At 41.2% G+C, this 22,562-nt stretch overlaps 1 protein-coding gene across 1 annotated transcript; it reads right to left on the bottom strand.

Annotated features, from left to right (window-relative positions):
- Positions 1-13,149: 13,149 nt before the first annotated feature.
- On the bottom strand, positions 13,150-16,324 carry FADD (Fas associated via death domain). Its single transcript, XM_026034756.1, has 2 exons — positions 15,935-16,324; positions 13,150-15,585 (listed from the first exon to the last, which is right to left on the bottom strand). Exons 1-2 carry the CDS (start codon positions 16,230-16,232, stop codon positions 15,299-15,301), a joined length of 585 nt encoding a protein of 194 aa, XP_025890541.1. The 5' UTR covers positions 16,233-16,324; the 3' UTR covers positions 13,150-15,298.
- Positions 16,325-22,562: the final 6,238 nt, after the last annotated feature.

Below are 22,562 nucleotides of genomic sequence, written 5' to 3' on the forward strand. Positions count from 1 at the left end.
CCCGGCCCCGGCCCCGCCGCGCCCGCCCCGCGCCGAGCGCCGCCGCCGCCTCCCGCTTCTCCCGGCGCCCTCCGCGGCGGCCGCATAAATCAGTGCGGCGCCCACAATGCCTCGCGCGGCGCGGCCGCGCCTTCCTGCGCTTCCTGCCGCGGGGCCGCGGGTTCGAGACCCGCTCCCGCCCACGGGGCGCGCGGCCCGGGGCCGCCGCGGGGCAGCGGCTCGGGGCGCTGCCGCCAGCCCCGCGAGCGCGCGGGGACGGAGCCGCCTCCCTGCGCCTGCCTCCGCCCGGGCCTGCCCTGAGGCCTCGGCCCGGCACCGGCCCGCCGCCGCCTCTCGGCCTGATGGGCCGTTCAGAGAGGCCGGAGTCGCGGCCCGGCGCAGCGTCGCGGTCCCTGTGCCCGGGCTGGTCCGGTTGTATGACCGGGCTCGTGATGCCCCTGTGTAACCACGCACGCAGGCACCCAGCACTGAGCAGGCATGAATTCAAGACCCTTCATTCTCACAAACACAAAAGCAAAAAAAAAAAAAAAAAAAACCCTTCACACTTACCACCTTGACGCGTTGTGGTCCTTTCAGCCTTTGGTATTTGAGGAAAAATACTTGAAATGTGGCCTCAATTCACTCCAAGGCTCTAGAATCATGATATCTAGATTTTTTTTTTCTTTTCTTATGAAGATCCTGATGTAATCACATCGTCTAGAGGCTGGGAAAGAGCCAAGCACAATGAAGCACAGTCAAATTATGAGTTCTGCCAAATACTAGTTAGCACAGATTTAATGCTGAGTAATAGACACCTCAAGTGTAACTGTATAATACATTCAAATCTGTTTTTTTTTTTTTTTTTTTTTTTTTTCAGTTTAGAAACAGGAGCAAAAGAATTAAAAACAGTGTCATTTCAGAGAAAACCCTTTGATTATACGGATTAACCAGTATTGCCAAATAGCCTCAGTATAGCACAATGCTATTATAAATAACAACAGCATAAACACATCATTTTTTATATTCTGTAAGTCTTTATTTTAACATAACCTTAAAGTGGTATGGGACTAGTGGAAAGAAGGGGCTTCTGGGCTTCTCTTTCAGCCTGTTGCTTTGGCTGCTCTGAGGGTCTCTCTCACGTAATGAGAGGTTACGCAGATCTAGCAGCAGAATCTGTACCACGGTTATGAAGCACCGCTGTGTATTCCTGGAGTAGAAGGGAGGCAATTAGTGAAATGCTTAAAAAAGGCAATTAGTGAAGTGCTTAAAACTAGGCCCAGAAGATTACCTGGTAAATAACCTGCTCTTTTATTTCTAAGCATATTTCTATGGTGACTGTTTCTACCTAAATGCTCTGTCTTTGCATTAGCAAAATTATCTCCTCTAACTCCCATGCAATTCACAGACAATTATATCCCTTAAACTATAGGTGCTGATCTCATTTGCTTCTCTCTATAGGTGCTGATCTCATTTGCTTCTCTAAATAAAAGCACTCTGCCAGCTTGAACTTCTTTGAGAATTGAGGCAAAACACTGCTAAGACTACTGAATTTCTTCGTATACAAGCGAAAAACTAACAGTTTCCTGAGCGTGGTCACAAACACATAGAAGAAGAGCAAAGGGATTTCTCTACATCTCAGGCTAGGATTTCAGATCATTCCTTTAGCCTCCCCAGCCCTCCAGCACACACCACCGTGCACATCCCTCCGTCTGCCCCATAGCAGGACACTGCACTGCCCTGCAGACCTGTACCCTGCACTGGGGCTGAGCTCTGGGTCTCGGTACCTTGTGAACACGGGTCAGCTGCCGTGGAGAGGGTGCTGGAGACATTAGGCGCCTTTGCTGACAGGGCAGAGCCACTACGGTGGCCTCCTCCCTCCCTTGGGAGGCAGAGTTCAAAGATGCTTAGACCGCCTGGCCTGGCTCTGTCTGACACAAGGTGCACCTCAAGCCATCCTGCCAGGTGACCAGAACGTGCCCAAATCCCCACCTTTACTCTGGCTGCATTTGCCCTGACAGTTTTGTCAAAGAGGACATTCTACCTAAGGAGCCATCAAGGCAGCATCTTCATCTATAATGTGCCCAAGCGAAAAAAGCAAGACTGAGAAACAGAGTCCCATTTAGAGCTCTACGAGCAATTCTATTTCAGTGGAAATTGTCCTAGATAAAAAAAAAAAAAAAAAAAAAAAAAAAAAATAGCTAGTAACAGTAAAAAGTGATTTGTTTTTTGTTTTATGCATGGGTTAAATGGATAGATTCTGAATGTAAGGACTGTTAAACACATTAGCACAGCTGACAAACTTGATGTAGTTGGACACTGCACTGCATCCAGTCAGACTGAGTTACCGCAGACCCAGGTTCTGTAGCACAGATTCATATGCAAATGTTTGTATTTACATATATCATAAAACATATCTTTGCAATTTCTTCAGTTTGGGATAACTTGAAATACACTTCCCCCTCACCCTTTTAAATTAAGTTTTGCCTTGACCTAAACAGTTAAAAACAAACCATTGTATACATTTACCAGCTGTAATTAGGCTTCATTACAAAAGCAAAGCAAACAACATACCATACAATCCAGAACTGTAACTGCAGAATAGATATTAATGAATTCCATCTATTAATCATCACTTCAATCAGCCTGTTAGCAAGGCCTAACCACTCTCACACTCAGCTTTCCCACTTACTGCCCTTTGAGCAGGAGTTTTGGGCCGTAGGGGCTCCTCAGCCTCAAGGAGGTCTCACCTCTATCTGTCACACTCATGATCTTGTGCTGCTCAGTACATGGGTAGACAGCTTTGGAGGTGGAGGAGATGGCAGTGGTTGGGCATTCCCTTGGAAATGGCTTCCAGTGTCCACTGCCTCAGGCAGAAAGAGAGCTCCCACCATACACGAGAGTCTGCTGCACTGGAAAGGAGGCCCCATATCCTCAGGGACGAAGGCACTTAGGCATTTATCAAAAGGATCTGCTCAAAAGGATGTCTAGGAAAAAACTTGCATTCAGAATTTCCTTCTTTGGGATATTTCCATTTTATTTTCCTTAGGCATCTCACTTGGTGAATTCTCCACACAAAGCCTAGACCTTGGATAGAGGGGCAATTTCTAAGATCTCTCAAAAATACTTATCAGATTTGACTTAACTCTCTATACCTCACAACCACAGGGTGAAATTCAAACAAAAACATGAAAAATAGGGAAGAGAGCATGCAAGAAAAGCCTTCTTTTCCCATTGCAGGCTAATCAAGATCCCCGCGTTTTTCACAGCTCTACAGACCCACGAGCTCTCCCTGGCAGCCCGCCTCCTATGTCCAACACCTCTCAGCCCTGGGAAGCAGCCAGGGATCGCCTACGTGCCCTTTCCTTCTGCGCTGAGCCGGCAGCGCCTTATTTACTTCTTATCCTCTATAGATGACTTGGACTTACTGGCAAAGCGTGTTTCGAACGCATCTCGGTCATGCTGAAACGAATAGATGAAAGAATAGGATTTTTGCCAACAGCACTGATCATCCTTTTGTCCCTAGACAGACGTGACCCAGACTATTCTTTCCCCATAACAAATGCATCTGGAGGTTGCTAGATGGAAGAGACTCTTTGCCTGAGGGAGTTGGAATAAGGGGGGAAGAAACTGGAGGGTGGCCTATAGACAAGAAGGCAGCGGTAATTAGTGGTTATGCCCCTATATAAAGATAAGAGCATTCACAAATAAGAGCATTCACAAGTGTGTCAGCCCCTTGGCAATGGAGGCATGATTTCTCAAAACCAGGGTTTGATGCAATTCCTTTTTCACATTGATACTATATTTATATAAAATCAACTTAAATGGATGTATGTCTGATTCATACAGGCTAAAAATGCATCAGAATCCAGCCTTTTGAAATCTAACAGTGTTAAGTTGGATTTACCAACTGACAGGAAGAAGTCTCCTCAAAATCTGCAGAGAACTCTTAAGATACTCTTAAGATGAACTCATGTTATTTGCTTGTTCACTATTCCTGCACCCAAGAAGTATATGCTCATGCAAGTATAAACCCACTAAATTCAAAAAGGTTTTCATCTTAAGGCTTGGATTGTGCAATTTGCAGGTTAACTATTGCAATCGTCACTTTTTTTTTTTTTCCATAGATTTACAAGTGCAGAAATCCCCATGAACTAGGAAGATTTTCTCAAGAAGGGTTTAGTTTATTTACATCTTGAGTGAAAAACATCCCTAATGCAAGCGTAGCCTATGCTAAGTGAAGATATTGATATAAGCCTATCCTGAATTTTATTCTTTTTTCCCCCCCGGAGCTATAAGGAAAGTTATGCATGTAAATTCAGTTATAATAGGGTTGCACATTTTTTTAGTTATACATACCTTAAAAGAAGAACGTGGCCTAATGGACATATCCACACAACATTGGAACAAGAAATGTCTCACATGGAGACTTCTGGAACAGCTGTCATAGTGCATTTCCAGACTAACTGAAACAGGTTTGGAGACATTCCACCTGGGTGACCACCTACATCATGAACCCATTTACCCTGGCTTCCCTCTGTAATCAGTGGAGCACGAGAACCACTCCAAGGGAGTGACTCCGATCTTTGGTGTGGTCCATGAATCACCCTCTCAGGATGCTTGTCTCTTCTCATTGACTATCCAGGCAGCCCAGGGCAGCTGGACACATGCCTTGGGAGCTGCAACTGGGTGTTCAGAACTGAGACAAATCCAGGCTGAGATGCTGGATACACGCGAGGAGCAGCAAAGCGTGCTTGCAGGAAAGTCAACAGAATGAACATGCACGGATTTAGGAATAAGTAGTTCTGCCAGCAACATCAGTGCTTGGGATTCAATACCCCAGGGTTTGTTGATTTTAAGAGGTCTGGAACTAAACAATTATATTTACAAAGCCGGATCCCAGAACTTCGGAGACCAGAGCCATAGCAGTCTCTCAGAATTCATGCTTTTATGTAGCACAGGTAAAAATGCAGTTAAAAAGAAAAAAGAACACACTTTTTATTACAAAGGCCTTGCCTACCTGTGCGCTGGTCCTCCAGCGAGCTTGATGTCTGTTTAGCTTTTCACCTGCTTGTTTCTCAAGACCCCAAGGGAGAACAGGAGTGGGTTTCTGTGAAGGTTATTTCAAGATGAAGGCTTCCATTTTTAGAATGTTTTGGGACCTATTGAGAGAAAAAAGTAAACAAATTATATTACTTTAATCAAGCTGTAAGTAGCTTTAAAAATAGTCTGCCTTGAGTAAACAGGATTTGCATGTGAAGTAACATTTTTGTTCCAAAAGTCAGAGTTCGAAGGGGAAAAAAGTTTCTTTTCACTTTGCCTGCTATACAAAGGCAAACATTGCTTCAAGAGGCTTTGGAGTAGGCACTATGCAAACTGGACCATAATTTCTATGTACTCAGTATCCTCTATCATTAGTCCTTCATACTGTAGTAAGGTAGATAAAAGCATTTAAAAGCATTTGAAAAACAAATAAAGAGATCTCACTTAGTACTTGAGTCTATTTTTAATCCTTAACTGACCAGATTTCAAGTTGCTAGCAAGCCTTTTATTACACATACTTTGCTTGCACGAAATTGTATCCCGCCATCATTATCTTCATTATTCAGATTCGTGCTGAATTTGAAATACTCAGCTGTGTCAACTGTGAAATACTCAGTAATAACCTTGGTAAGCTATTACTCCCAAATTGTGTGTGTGTGTATATATCTATCTATATATATGCATTAACCATACAGAACATTTTTTTCTGAGCATGCAGTTTCAGCACACAGGCAAATGACAATCTGAATGACAGAGAATTCTTTGTTTTATGTACACACGAGGTAAATATTTTTGTTTTCACTAGGTTTGTCCAATCTCTTCAAAATAGCAATTAAAAATATTCACTTTCTAAAATTAATTGGCCAGGATGGTGACTAAAACCAACACTGTCTCAACATGGAGACTACAGTTCGCAAAAAGACTGCAGCTCATAAACAAACAAACAAAAAAATCTAAGCTGAATGGAAAATTGCAGTGAAGGGATTTTTTTGTGTCTCTTAAAAAAAAAAAAAAAAAAGGCAGATCCCCATTTCAGTGTGAGCCTAAGGTTCAAATGAAATTCTGTCCCCACAGGTACCGTGTGTTAAACTGCTATCAGAGGATGATCCTTTCCCAACATTATTTTCCTGTTGTCATCAAAAACAAATCTGCCTAGACAACCAACTCATTTAAAACTAAATTTTACCTCCAGCATTCAGAGGAGGAGGAGGTTGCTAGGTCGGGATCTGACATGGAAGCATGAGTGCGGGGCATAGAGTAGTAAAAATTCACCGCAGATCACCTACGAGTAGTCCTGAATAGAGTGACGTTTAAAAGGAACCAGAGGAGAATTTTCAGGGAAAACAGTGTTTTAGACAAAAATGACTCTCAGTTCACAGAGAAGCAAAACAACAATTTTGGGACTGGAGTTCAGGGCAACTTGAAACAAATATTAAGAAAAATAATAGAAATACAATGAAAAATGTTGCTTCTGCTCTTTCGCAAAATCATAGCTTCTTTTTAAGTAAAATTCCTTCCCTGTTCGTTTCTGCATTGGTCTGACCTTACCCTCCAGTGGTCTCTCTGTGTCATAAACTGTATATGCTAGCCTGGTGCTTAAGTTAAATAATGAATAAATGGAAGCTGGCACACATCTGTCAACAAGTGTCTTTCATCCTTATCTTTCAAATCAGCACCAGGATTTTGATCAAAATTCCCAGGAAGGTCGAGTATATAAAATGCAATGTGGCTGAGGTGTGCGAAGGAGAGGAGGATCCAGAACACCTCTCTTGAGGAGGCAGGACTCCACAGTCCTCCTCCTCCCATTTGCATGGCTTACCCCTGCCACTGGATTCACTTTTCCTTTGAAGAACAGCAGTTTCAGGGTTTCTATTTAAGATGATCATTCTAGTCCTCCTAGGATTTTATTGCTTTGAGATGCATGTATTAATGATATCTAGGCTCTTGTCAGAGCATCTTTCTGAAAAAAAAAAAAATAATGAGGCATCTTTTTTTTTTATTGCTTGTTTGCCATCAGCAGTATCTGTTACCAATCTGAACTCTGCATTCACTTACAAGAAAAAATCTGCTGTGTAAGAACAAGACATACACAGCTTTGGTTAGATACAGTACCTGCACATTTTGGACAACCAGGAGTCTGCCCTTTTCACAGACAGCTTTTTAATTAGTCTCTCCTCAGCTCCAGTGGATGGTACTTGCATTGCAAACTGAAGCAAACATTGACACGATTAATTAGGTTAACCTCCTGCTTCATATTGACATAATATATCTGTCTGTCCCAAGGACACTGGTGCCATGTCCAAACGAGGGACCTAGTCCATGGTGCCCACAGTGCATTGGGGGACACATCAGTGGTGCCAATAGAAACTCACTACCAAGTGGACAACAGACTTCACACATACCTGCATATGAACATATATGAACACGACAGTTCGTATTTCTTGCTTTACATTCGGTCAGATTTTATATGAGAGCTGTGTTTCTTGAGCAGTCCCTTTGGTTACTCCTTCATGTTCAAACATCTTTCAGGAATGTTTGTCTTCACCTAAGGCTTGTTCAGGACAAAAAGATATGAAATATTGTCCTCTCCCTGCTCTTGGAAGGGAGAATTGATAGAAGAAGCAGCTGACCCAATATTGTTTATCTATGGTATAACACGCAGGGCAGAAGATTTCTTTTATCAACTCTCTTTTTATTTCAAAGTTAAATTTCTTGTTCTCCTGAATGTTGTTGACATTAAAGATACTTTGACCATGCCATCTGTTTGCACTGTAATTCACATAGAAAGTAGTCAACATAAATATTTACACATGAACAGATTCCAGGTTAGGTTTGTAGATTAATTTGCCACAACAGGCTTATGTAAAACATGAGATGGAAAACATTGGCCACTTTTCTTTTTTTCCTCCCTTTTATGTGCCACATATCAGTCCATAATCCCAACGTAGGTCAGATCCTCTGGCAAATCCAAACAAACAAACAAACAATTTTAGATTCATAATGTCTAAAATTTCAGGAGGTAAGAGCTCTAGATGCCAAATCGAATGATGTTTTCCTGGATAGGGCTGTTTAATCCCAAAACCAGCATGAAGGCCAGGTTGCACAGCAGTCCCAAAGGAGAAGGTCCTTGGCTCCCAAAATTAAGTGCTAATAGCATCTCTTACCTATATCAGTTTGCTAACAACATGCTGCAGAAAAACCTGTATATAACACTGGTTAGTTCCTAGCAAGGTTTATGAGTGCACGAAGAAAGTGTTTTTCAGCTCTTGTGGTTCATTTCAGTTACATGATTAGAGGTTTTTTGTCTGCCTCTAAGAATGCCACCTTTGTAGTAGCAGCAAACACGAGTGAAGCGAGCTGGCAGGGTTCTGCAGACAGCAGCTCCCCATTACTTCTCATGGGGAGAAAAACAAACAAACAAACAAAACCCCTGCCACTAGTGCTGTAGCATTTGACACGATAACATTTCAAAAACATAATATTCCCTGTCCAGCTTACAGGTATCATGGCAATTCGCAGTGCCCAATTTTCTCCTGGTTGAGCTATCCTATATGAAAGTACTAAAAACCACTGGAGTGGGCTGTCTGAATGAGTAGGGGTGATTCCAGAAATGTCAAAGTCCTCTTCAAACCACCAAGAAAACCACTGTTGGCCTCCCCTGGTCTTGTATGTTGTAATAACTCAAAATTAATGATGGGAGTGGTATGATTTTGCAGGAGGGAAATAAGGAACAAAAGTAACCTTTTTAAAGAAGAAATTGAGACAAGCCTGTGATGCACTTCAAGTACCATTTAGGTAGAAGTAACTATATCCTAATTTCTCCCTAATTTTCTCTAATACCGCTTCATTAGCCTGTGGGAACGTCTCAAAGCTGCCCACAAAGCAAACTGAGCTCCCCACAGGTCATACCTGCACAGCGGACACCTCACCGCTGGCCAGGCCTCCTGTGGCAAGAGGCAATTGTGACTTTACGAGTCATTGCTCACTAAAACAATTCTTCTTAAAGAAAAAATAATATCCAGTTCAACCTAAATTTTCCCTCCTGGAAAATTAGGATGCAGGAAACATCCACAGAACTACTGTTCCAGCAAGCCAGGTCCCCTGCTTGTGCTGCCTCTTGCCCACAGTGAGCTACTTGAATTACTGTTATGTTAGTCTAACAGAAAACTAGGCACTTAAACTCTTACTGACTCAGTAACCTCATTCGCTCTTGTGAATAAAGGTGGGAAGCAAGTCAGTGCTGCAGTGCTGGGAATCACAGCGTTCCAGGAAAATAAAACATACTATGCAGACCAAGGGAGCTCAGAAATGGTTGTTTAAGATATAATAGCCTTTAAAATTCATAGATCGAATATGGAATTTGACATTTTGATTTAAAGAATCACAACCATTGTATGGAAACATTAAGTTCTTCAGTATTCAAAGCAGTATTCTTTTGTAAAAAAAAAAAAAAGAATGTTTTTAAGAAAATTGTATAGTCGAATCCATAGCAAATAGCTCGATGTAGGTAGCATGCAACAGATGTGCAAGTAGCTGTTAGGTAAAAACTTAGCTATTTTTAATTCTAATTGTATATTAGTTACTTCACACACAAACATGCAGCTAGACTCACTAGTTTGATTCCAACAGTTGAAGATGAATACACAAATAGAAGCACCACAATTTTCAGAAGAGCATTGAAATCAAATTTATCAGTCTCCTAGACCTAGAGTTTCTGATATATCCTGTCTGTATAGGGAAATGGAACTGAGAAGAAAGAATCGAGTGAAAAAATTTGTTATATGTTCCTGCTTTAGAGCATAAGATTTTTGACATGGTTAAGAACTGAAGACTGTCGTGAGTGTGACAATCAGTTACAGCTTCCAAACGTTATCCAGGTAGCTGGGATAGCCAGAAGGTCACAAGCTGCAGCCACATGTCCAGTGCAAAGGGGCTGGCAGGGGAATTGCAGCTTTGAAGGTAATTCAGGCTAGCCAATGCTTCAGGTATTAGACACTTTACAGCAGGAAAGTTGTGACTAAGTGTTCACATTTAGCATAACAGAAAAAAGAATAAAGGGTTTGAATTCAAGAACTCATGGGTCCAGACCTGTCAGATGCTGCACCCTTTTAATTCTCATTTTCTCTGAAACTTTTTCAAAATTGGGCAATATAGCTAGAAGCTACTGGAAGCATCTCTCAGAGAGACTAAGAAAAGTATTTATCCCTATTATTCAGGTTTTTTTTTTGTTGTTGTTCAACAGATATACATATGTGGGAACCTATTTTTTAAAAATGCTTAGAGATTTGGATGCTTTTAAATACTACAAATCCTGAAAAATGAGGCAAACTTGAGTAGAAGCATAAAACAGAGAAAGAAAAACTCTGGATAAAACTTTGCCACAAGTAGTGTGTACACACAGGGTGGCCATTAAAATTGTCAAAAGAGATAACAATATCGTCAGATTAATTTCTGCAAATCATTTTAAATGAATAGTCCTGCTGCATCCAATATGAATAAAGGACTTAAGAGGAGGAAGTGAGAACTTTCTGAAAACTGTGAGTATTTTTAATTGGAAGACTATTGCTTCACATTAAAGCTAATGTAAAATCTTACCTGGAAATTTCTAGCCAGTCACAGAAGTGTGTACGATGTATTCAACTTTCATCTCCATGCAAGTCCACAGAGCACAACAGCCTGGCTTAAAGACTCCACCACTATGAAGTGAACCAAGATGACAGTTTCATACCTTCATAATATATGAAGTTGACATCAGATTCCCAACTTTGCTACAGTAGCTGGTTAGTTTGTGGACTGAAAGCTCTGAAATACTGTATTCAGCTCTGAACCACAGTACCACCTCTTTCTTTGACATAATAAAACTCTAAAGTAAAAGCAACTGAAAAGGCATTTTAGACATAAGTAGAACTATGCATATATCATATTTGGAAAACAATAAACACCAACCTCCAATACTTACCAGTTCACAGGAATTACTGGATTTAAACTCACCAGTATTAAGTGATGCATTTTAATAATATGTATTACATAAAATACTGTAAAAGAAAGATTTCTTTTTGAATAGCTTCTTTTAAGAAATGATTGGGTAATTCCTTTTCCTTACTATTTTGTTCTCAAGATAGTTGTGCTGATGAAATTTATGCCTATTTAATTGTTAGCAATGTCTGTGACTTCATTCCATGCAAGTTCCCACACAAAAAATCTGTCTTTTCATATTGCATTAATCGTGATTTTCCTGGCAGCTGAGTAAAGCTGTGTTTCCTTTCTACTAAACCTACAATTCACAGAACCCATTGCATCATTCCCTCTGAACAGTTCCTAATCCTGAATTAGGAAAATAGGAATACAAAAAGATTCTTGAAAAGTTCTTGAACTTCTACTACTTAGAAGAACAGTTATTGGAAATCCTTCCCCTCCCTCTCACTCTCATAATTCTTATTTTTATGGTATACAGTTGAAACAGAAAATTTCTATATGCTGTACAGAATACACTGCACTCTTAAAACTTGCAATAAAAATATTAGGAAAAACATTAGACAAAGAGGAGAGAATATTAAATCAAATCGGAAAAGTTATTTTATATGATGGAGCACATTCTAAGGACAGACACGATTCATGGAAGGAATAGGAAGAACAGCACAAGCCACATCTTAATAATTATAAAAGAAAAAAAAATACAGTCATTAGTAAAATTACAAAATACTCCACCAAAAGTCTGAATCAAGGACATGCCGACTGTCAGAGCAAGTTCACAGATACAGCCTGCATTACTAAGCTTTTTGTGTTAGACAGTTAAATGAGGTAATTAGATTTCATTAGGTAGGCAGTTACTTTAGAATAGAAACAAAAGGCTGGAGAAAATACAGCTGCCTCTGTTCCGGGAATCGAGAAAAAGACAGACAAACATTGCATTTGAAATATTCCTTCACAACCAGTTTGTATAACAGGAACTTTAATTTAAAAGAAGTTTTGTACTTGTCATGTGACTTGAACTTAGCCATGAAAATAATGCTTTTTTTTCTTCTTTACTTTAAAAAAAAAATTACTTAAAAAAAGAAAGCAACATTTAGCTGACATCCTCCATAGAAAATGGTAAGCAAGTATCAAAGGGAAGAAGCCCACGATCTCCCTGCAACAGAACATGAAAGAAGGAAACCTGTAAAATGAGAATTGTCCTGAGATACTTTTTGCTCTCAACATACTTTATGTTTTTGTCTTAAGGCATAAGGAAAAATGACTTTCAAGACACCAAAAAGGAAAGGTTTTAGTAACTCCTAAAACGGTTACGTATCTTACACATCCAAAGTTCTGGGTACTCAGTGAACGCTTCTGTGCTCCCCTGTGCTTCACAGTAAGTGGTATCAACATAACCTCTAACCACGTTCAAGTCTCTAGAAGCCTGAACAGGTTTAGAATGAGCTAAATGAGTGCTGGGAGAGCACTTTTTCCTCTTACACTTCTAGGAATGACAGCATTCAAATGCTACTCATAGCACTTAAAAAAACCCAATGAAGGACTTTGCGGGGAGAGGCTGTTCTGAGAAGTTGCTGCTAAGGGAAGGCCTGTTTAGCACCATTTCTTGCTTTAGAAGTGTCCTTAGCATTTATTTCCTTCTAATTAGAGAAACTACCACAGACCACAATTCCACCAGTAAAATAAACATTTCCATTTTATTTTTAAAGAAATATTTTATGAAATGTTATATAATTATGTACACAAAATATAGAACTTTAATTCTAAAAAACATTTATATCAACACATATACATTTCCTTATGAGAGTTACACTCTCTTCCCCCACCTTCTTACAATAAAAGGTTTCTGTTTCATTGATTCCATTTTGTTCCATCTGATTTTGTTCTCACATGATCAACTTTTTAATCTCTAATAAAAATAGTTATTAGTTGGTCCTGAGGTACTGAACACATTGATGCATTTTGGCTCACTATTGCATACACAACAGAACTTGCACTACTTAAACTCTATCTTTTAGAACTTGCATCTTCTGAAGATTGCTTGTAATTGATAAACACAGCTATAATTATTTATTCCTATTGATTCTTAAAATACATTGGCTATATGCAGTAGATGGCATACATATACCTAGAATATAAAAAGTAGTATCTTCTGTGAACTAGATGACTTTTAACAAGTAGATAAACAAAATATGAATGTGCCATGAGCTGTCCTGTAACACAAATCCTGCAGAGCTGTTTCACCACAAAACACAACTCATTTTGCTAACTTTACCTCCCCTTTACTCTCCTAACAAATATTGTTTAGACACATAGAAGTCTGAAATGAATATTTTCTTTAAACACTGCAAAATTTAAAAGCTTTCTCATTAAACAAAATCTTTCTCCTAGATTTTGAACTAGTCATTCAGCTGAAGCGTAACTTTATTTTGTTATCTTTTTTAAATCCAGAATGGGAAGTTTGGAATTTGCGTAGATTTATCCTCAGCTTGCTAAGATGCTGACAGCCTGGAGCTAGTGCTTAGAAAATTGGACATGCCCCAAAATCAGAGAGGTGGAAGGTTCATTACTGCTACTCTAAATCACTGATAGTTGGTACATTATATTTTCAGCAATCACTTATAGCTCAGTTTTTGAAGAGAAAAAAATAATTTAAAAATTCACATTACATCATTTTCCAGTAACCAGGTATTCAATCATCACTCAGCATCTTCTTAGCTAGAGTTGCCAATTGAAATAAAAACTTCAAAATCCTAAGTTTCACATTTCCAGGAAAGACTAATATACACAGAGTACAAATGTGTTACAGGCTGACCATCAGGCCATCATAATAAAAGCACCGTGAAATGGGAACCAGAAAGGAGTTAAAAAGCACCCAGGTGCAGCAGCAAAAAGAAGCTTCCCCTCTTCAGAGGGGTTTATGTTGTTGCAAGCTACCACAAACAGTCCCACTTATTAAGGCAATTGCAGAGGACTTTTCCCACTAGCATTCTGTTTGGTCTCATTCTGGGAGGCCTCTACATCTCAACACATCTTGAACCATACCCAGCTTTCCCAGGCTCAGCTTAGCTAGCAAGACCAGTTTTGAATTTTGTCCCAAACTGAACTAAAAACTGAAGCAGGTCTTGTTCATTAATTCTCCTTCAACTATGAGCTACTTACAACTGCTTTTAAGAGATACAGAAGAAAAGGAATGAAAGAAAGAAGAAAAAAAGCAAGCAAAAAACTTGGAAATAAGTGACTGGGAATCATCTCTGAAAAGGTGAAGAAGTTGTGGCAGAGAGAGATTTTTCACAGGATGTCACTACACAGAAGAGTTCATTCTGCTTATTTGCATTCAATAAACTTTCACATTCTACTCCAAAAAGAAACTAGTTTGTCTTCTAGTGTTTTGCTAAAGCATATATCTGTGTTACGAAGAGCACAGATAACAGCAGCCTTCTATTTATGAGGTGAGCTGCAACTTCCACGAGGCACAGGAAGACTCTGCATGGGCTATATGAGGATTTCCCTGGAAGAAACCCTAGAAAACTCAAGGCAGTGAAAAGGCAGTGCTGTAAGTGTCTGCAAGATACAGACAATTTCTTTGATAGCTTCAGAACATTCCCTTAGGGCGATGAAGGCACTTGACAGAGGCTGTTGCTTTCAGCCAATTCTGTTCTCAAACCAGGCACACTCTCTGCTGAGAAACAGCCACCACAATAGGGACTAGCCCTACCGCACCAGTTTTGGTGCCTGAGAACACAACCTATTTAGTGCGCTTTTATGGGGAGCAAAGGCCTTCAGCAGTGCACAGAAGACATTATGCTATCCAGAAAACACAAGCAATTCCAGTACACAGGCAGGTACTCTTATCTCTCTTCCCCATTCACACTTCAGTTACTAACATGTTTCCAGAAAAAATATGTGAATAAAAAACCCAGAGAAACTTGAAATCATCAGAAATGATCCCACAGGTGTAGATCCAGGAAACCAATCTGAAAAGCACCAGCAGTAATGCAAATCCTACATTCACGGGCAGGTAGAACAAAAGTGCAAGGACTTCCATAAAATGCAGCTCAGTCACTCTTAAAGTTAAATTCTCTTAAAATACCTACAATCAAAGCAACAAACTACAAAGCATTACCCGAAAGGGTTTCCCCACCCACCCCAGCTCCCTCCATGTTAGTCTGACAACAAGTTCACCTAGTCATCTTGAGACTCATAAATTAATGGTGTAACCAACAATGTTGACTATAGTTCAGAATAGAAGGCACTTCTTTTTTCATTCTATCAGTGTGGCAAAGAAAATATTTCAATACTGATTTCACTGCTTTTCACTGTTCATTTGCAAGAGTTTCTGTTCAACTCTGTCTGCTACCAGATTCAGGTGACAAGCCCGAAGACCTTTTATTAAGTCATCCACCTTTGCATCTTTTCCCTTCCACTTCTGCCATTCTCTGAGTGACTTAAACACTCGTTGACTCAATTTTTTCGGTTCGGCTTCCTCAATATTGTCAATTCTGACTTCAGGCAAGCCAAGACATCGCATCAGTCTTTTCCAGTCTTTCCCAACATTTTCACATATGACGTCAAAAGCTGCTTTCTGCAGACCTGAAAAAGCAAAACAACTTATTAATAGAAAACGAACAATGGATTTGCAGGCATAACTCATAAGAGATTCAGCATCTGACTGTGGGCCTGCGCACATACCAAAGATCACCCCATGACTGGAGAAGCACAATTACGAACACTGGACTCCTAAGTGACCACGAGGTGGGGAAGGAAGCAACTCCCACCCTGAAAAGGGGCAGCAGCTCTGCGCGCACTTCAGGGCTGGCCACGCTCCTTGGCAGGAGCAAGCTAGGAAGTGCAGCTAGCAGGGTCCCCACGGCCACTCCTCAGCTGGTCACTTGGGACGGGGTGGGGGTGCCTATATTTGTTATGATTATTTTCCACCTACGTTTTTCATTCGGGTCTGGCTGACCAGAAGCGTTGGCTTCGCCTTCCTCTACGAACTGCTCCAGCTGCTCCACCAGGTCGAGCCGCTTGATGGCGCGCAGCAGGGTCACCAGGAGGTCGACATCGTTCTCGGTGATGGCCCGCTGCTCCAGCAGCAAGGCGAAGAGGTCCACGGCGCTGCGCACCCCCTCCAGCTTCCGTTTGGGGATCTTGTCCCGGCACAGGAACTTGAGGGAGCCGACCTCGCTCTCCGTCATGCCCGAGGAGAACGAGTGCAGGAGGCTCAAGAAGGGATCCATGGCGCCGGGAAAAGGGGCGCCCTCCTCTGCCTCCCTAGGCGCGCCCAGGCCGCCCGAACACCTTCGAACCCATCCCTTCCGGTCACACGGGCCGCCGAGATGAGCCTACATGGCCCGGAAGTCACGTGGCGGTGGGCCGTTGGGCGGCCGTTGGGCGGGGCGTTGGGCGGGGCGATGGGCGGCCGTTGGGTGGGGCGCTGGGCGGCCGTTGGGCGGTGCTGAGGTGTGGGGCGGGAGAGGCGCCGCGCACGCAGGCGTGGGGAGCGGGAGCTGTGAGGAGAGGCGTGGGGGGCCCCCGCGCCTCCGCCTCTGCGCCCCGAGGCGCCTCCGCCCGTGCTGCCCCTCCGCGAGGGAGCAGCCTGCCATCCCCTCGCGCCTCCTGGTACACGGTTTAGTGCGATAGCAGCCTCCTGGTACACGGTTTAGTGGGATAGAAACTGGCGCTGCCTGCGCCCTGTCCAGAGCCACCCCTGAGGCCCATTGGGGCGCTGGGCGGACAAGGAGTGCTCTCAGGCTGCCCCCAGAGACTCGAGCTTTTCCCTAGAAACATGGTCCTCTAGCACATCACTTATTGCTCACAAAGATTAATCTGCATGTGAAATAACTCTGGACCTTTTAAAAAGAAGAGATAGGGCAGACTTGAAGTCCTTGTACTTCAAAGCCAATTTTTATACAAGATGAATGGTTGAGAACTTGTCTTAAATGTGGGAGTTCAAGTTTGTCCCACTGATCTGTAGGTCTTGGAAATTCAGAACAGCCATACAGCTTCTCCTCACAAGACGCTGTAGGTGCTTGAGGGCTTTCCTTGTTCCTTCGGTGAACACTGGCATGTCAATACCTCAAGCTACCCCCATTACTAAATTCTTTCTGGTATATCCTTTAATTTATTACTGCTGCAGCACACAAATAGAACTGTGGTCCTGGCCATAAAGAGATTACAGTCTCAGATACACAGGCTTAGGCGTTATCACTTTCCGCATCTCTTCCTTCTCCGGTCTCACATTGCAGCTTGAAGAGCAACTCCTACTCCCCAAACATTTACAAAACTCCCACAAGCACAAGCCCTCCTTAGACAGAGCCGCTAGATTTTCAGCATCCTGTTTCAATCTGTTTCGTGGAGCCAATCTTGTGCACGATCAAGAAAATGAGCATCTGGGACTATAGGCCCCAATCTGTACACCCAGAAGGGTAGCCACAAGGGTATGAAAAGAATGTGCACTTCATACTAAATACCAAATTAGTTTCCTCTATTGTCCTCCCAGGTTATATGAGCACTGGACAACATTGTCTCCTCCAAAGAAGCATTCCCTTAAAGTTGTTTCCTCTGCTGTGGCCTTAGCAATGCTTTCTTTGATTTTGATCAGCTAATCCCCACATTTATGATGAACAATGGGGCTTCTATCGGCCTGCTCTTCTTTTCCTCACACAGGAATGATAACAGGTCTTCTAATCATACAGATTTTAAAAGATCCGTAAAGTGCAGTCTTTCACATGAAATATTTAACCTGTTTAAATGAGAGATTCTGTGGAGCCTGTAAATGCAGCAAATTGGAGGGAATTAACCTCCAAGCTGTGAAAGTAGACAGGGAGGAACTGGCACGGAATATCTGAGCTGGGATGAGATGAGCCTGTGTTATGTGAGGGAAGTATTTTGTTTCTATAGTCCTGAAGATACTTTTATCAGAAGAAGGGAAAAAGAGGGTAAACAGGGATAATATGATGCCAAATAAAATCTGTATTTGCTATGTGTGGATTAATTTAGAATGAACGTATAAGCCATAGTAACACTAGTAGCAAGACAGAAGTCTAAAATCCAATTAGTTATCACCTCATCTTATTTTTGCAAAGCAAGATGAGATACAAAGAAGTGTGTGCATGGTGCACAGCTTGTGCTTAGCGATGTCAGTGGCCGCATTCAGAGACAAGGCTACCTGAAGGAAGCCTGAATCAGCATACTTTGTACCTTTCTGGCTCCCTTGACATACAACTGAACGCAACATAAATTTAAGTTGTAAGAGGTTCTTATGAACTTGGCCAAATTCAACATTGGCATATGAGGAGATGTGAAAGCAGTTCCATACATCAGTGTAATTCTAAGACAATCTACATTAGCAGCAAATAAGGAACTTGAAGATATAAATCATCTAAATCATCACTTAAATACTTTTGAACTTACTTCTTATGTCTGTCATGGTGATTTAGTAATCCCTTTTATTATGTCTGTATCTGATATTAACTCTGCCATTCACAGATGAAAATACTGAAGCAGCTTGCTTTCCTCTCATTATTTCCTCCCAAGGCAATTCTCACGGGTTTAGTGAAGGAAGTGTTTGCCAGGGTCAACACATCATAACTGCACCACATCAGAATAAAATTTAATAGGAACATTTTATTAAACCAGCTCTGATTGCAGTGGAAGTTTCCCAGAAATTAAGTGCTAAGAATGATTCTGTTACTAGCCAAGTAATTTATAGATTTCCTGGGGCAAAACGATTCCATCCAAAATACAGCAGAGGGAGCTCAAAGCTTTGGAGTTTCTGGATTGAGTTTTTTGACTTCGTGATCTCCACTGAAGGAGTAGGGCAAAGAGAGCAAACTGATTCACTTCTGCCGTAACTTCTGTAACGTGTCAGTCAGCAGGACACACAGGCAACAAACAACCATTCAGAAAATGTAGCAGCAAAGCAGCAAAACGTGTCACAGTCTTCCTCAGGGCCTATGCGCAGATACGTTGTGTGAATAAATATGGGATAGCTGAAGGGTTACTTGGAAGGGTTCGTGAGTTATTAAATAGCTGCTTTTGAGAGTGGTATATTAATCTATATGCCTTGAATAAAGGTTTAATAAAATAAATGTTGCTCAGTGTAACCACAGGTGATGCACTGAAACTTTGGAAGATGCTTTGTATTTTCCAGCCGAATAAACTGAGAGATCTGTCTGGCTCTTCTTAAAATAAAGTCGTATTCTAATCTGCTACAGCATTGTGAATATGTGTGATGATTTCTTTGGAGCTGTATTCCAATCCATTTGATGTAATCTAATTTGCTAATAGTGCTCATTAGCGAGTATTTGAATTACTAAATCCAGCTTTGATGACTTATGTTTTCTCGATTACTGTCAACTTCCTTGTGATGTGACAAATAGCTTTCTGTAAATATTAATAACTCCTCTTTTCAGTCAGTCTCTCTTCTCAAACAATGGATGTGCTTGTAGAATCATAGAAACATTATGGCTGGAAAAGAACTTCAAGATCATTGAGTCCAACCATAAACCACCATCCCTGTCCCTAAGTGCCATGTCCCTAAGTGTCCCTAAATGCCTCATTACATGTTCTGTGAACACTGCCAGGGATGGTGACTCTACCACTTCCTCAGGCAACCTGTTCCAGTGCTTGACTACTCCCTCTTATCCTATGGGTATTTATTCTGGAGCAGAGATTGACCCCCATTTCACTACAACCTCCTTTCAGGTAGTTGTAGAGAGCGATAAGGTCTCCCCTGGGCCTCCTCCAGACTAAATAACCCCAGCTCCCTCAACTGCTCCTCATCGGGTCTGTGTTCCAGCCCCTTCACCAACTTAATTGTCCTGCTTTGCACACTCTCCAGCTCCTCTATGTCTTTCTTGCAGTGAGGAGGCCAAAACTGAGCACAGTATTCAAGTGTATTGTAGTGTAGTGTTGACACATTAGAAATAGTTTGTAAACTGTTTCAGGTACTGCTTGCAGTGTAACCACTTCAGCGTGGTGGTGAGCCTGCTCCAAGTCAGAGATAATAATGAAGATATTCACAGAAAAGCCCTCTTTTTTTTTTTTTTCTGATGCTCATGGTCATAGATAGGCTCAATGGCACCTCTTGTGACTTCACAGTCGTACTGGTTGTCAAGAGGGAGTTCAGCTTCCCAGAGAATTTTCTTGGTAAGTGGAAGGAAGAAAGAGAAGATCAAAATTCCAGACATTCCTTTGTGATAAGTCAAATCAATATGCCGTTGAATACCTTGCATATGGATTGCACACTGCTTCCAAAAGACCTGCAACTAGAGAAGGACAAGAAGAGAGAGCTCTTGCCTCTTTGACCTCATGAACAAGAAAACGTCTGGATGCAGTTTCTAACTGCCTGAGTCCTTAGAAGTAGGAGTCTTCCTGCTTCTTTCTGTAGGTATATTCTCTTTAAATGAAGCACCTTTGACAAGCCATTTTCCCAACTTATCAGACAACTAAGTAACAAATTACCAGGGGAGAATTTAAAACTCTCATCAGTGACAGTTCCGAAGAACAGGTTAGACGGACCTCTTGGCATAGATTACATGCACTTAATCTCATCTCAGAACAGGGTTGGGAAACTACTTATTTCTTGAGGTCCAGTCAACCATACACTTGTTTTATTATAGGTTCCATTCAGTCTCAAGAGCTTTAGAAGCACCTCCATTTTCCTTAGTTGATCTCAAGGGAAAGAAAACAGGAATATTAAAAACCTGCAGCCCCTCCCTAGTAGTTTTACTGGGCAGTAACGGGTTTTTCTTTTTCACTTTTTAATCCCATGGTGTTCCATAAAATGTTCCATAAAATGTATTCGTATGCTTCTTTCAATAGCTCTTCCATTGTTTGCAAAATCATAAAATGTATATTTTCACAAATAAAATGTAGTTTCTGTAATTTTTTATTATGGATAAGCTGATGTGCCCATGTTTCTTTTGTTACAATCTCTTCCTGTTGCTTCCATGAGTAAGGTAGAAGATAGTCGACTTTGGTAAAGAAACTATTTGTGAAGTGACTTAGGTCCTAGGAGAAAACTGTCCATAGAAAAAGGGACTTAAAAAAATATCAAGTTGTTGTGGGTTGAAAGAAAGAAAATTTGAAGCAGACTGTGGGAAAAGCAAATAAGTATTGAAAGAAAGCGAACTACAGCATGAGTAGGTTGTATACAGATAAAGGATCTGGCCAAGTAACAACAACAACAAGCAATAAGTTGTTAACAGATGCTTGAACTTAATATTGAAACAGAAGAAGTGTTGATATAATTCTGTTGAAATAATTCTGCTATGTTATTGTTGGCAGGAGAAGCAAGTTTAACTTCAGGGGAAGGGTAAATTGTAGACTTTTGTTTATTTTGCCCAACTGAAAACCTCTAACTTGACTTTTTACCTACTTTTGTAGGGAATTTTCATCATACCCTGTAAGCATTAGGCCATCCAGACAAATGTTTCACACGTCAATAAAATGATATGTATATATTAGACCAGCACATCTTATTCATTTCAACTTTATTCATTAGTTGAGCTATATAACGCCAATTTTTGCCCTTGGAAAAGCGAAGAACAGAAAAAGATGGGTTGTCTGTACAGGAATGTTATAGTGAAATATAGAGGGAGTTGGTTTAAAAAGAAAAAGAAAAAGAAAAAGAAAAAGAAAAAGAAAAAGAAAAAGAAAAAGAAAAAGAAAAAGAAAAAGAAAAAGAAAAAGAAAAAGAAAAANAAAAGAAAAAGAAAAAGAAAAAGAAAAAGAAAAAGAAAAAGAAAAAGAAAAAGAAAAAGAAAAAGAAAAAGAAAAAGAAAAAGAAAAAGAAAAAGAAAAGAAAAAGAAAAAGAAAAAAAAAAGCTAGCTAACTATTGTTTGCTCTCTTTCTGGGCACTTTCTATGATATCCAGCAGAAATGAGATGAAGCTAACCTGAACAAGGACATTTGGTGTCCACAGCCTTGGGGTTACCTACAGTAGACATGTGAAGTAGCTACTCTGTCAATGTCTTCACAAAGATAAACCTGCAGAAAAACATGAAACAGTGACACCAAAGCTTGTGTTATTCCATGCCAAGGCACGTTCTCTTGCTTGTCTTCTACAGTGCCGTGCAGATATATTACGTGGGTCTGAGGACAGAACCTCGGGACTGGTGTTGTTGACAGGTCACGGTACCTAAGTAGCTTGTTAGTCCAGCACTTGGAGATAGAATCATAGAATCACAGAATGCTTAAGGTTGGAAGGGACCTCCGAGGTCATCTAGTCCAACTCCCTTGCACACGCAGGGTCACCTAGAGCACGTGGCACAGGGCTGCGTCCAAGTGGGTCTTAAAGATCTCCAGAGAAGGAAACTCCACAGCTTCTCTGGACAGCCTGTTCCAGGGCTCTGTCACCCTCACTGATAAGAAATTTTTCCTTAAGTTCCTGTGGAACTTTCGGTGCTTCAATTTGTGGCCATCGTGCACTGAAGCCCATGCTCCATTGTGCAGCAAAGATGTCCTCTGTGACCAACTGAGAATGAAGCAAAAGAAGCTAGGATAGAATCTGGAAATTACTGTTCATCTAGGGATACAATTCTGCAGTTCTGACTGCTGGATT

This window comes from Nothoprocta perdicaria, unplaced genomic scaffold, assembly GCF_003342845.1.
Source record: "Nothoprocta perdicaria isolate Ctin4 unplaced genomic scaffold, notPer1 scaffold_15, whole genome shotgun sequence".
NCBI lineage: Eukaryota > Metazoa > Chordata > Aves > Tinamiformes > Tinamidae > Nothoprocta > Nothoprocta perdicaria.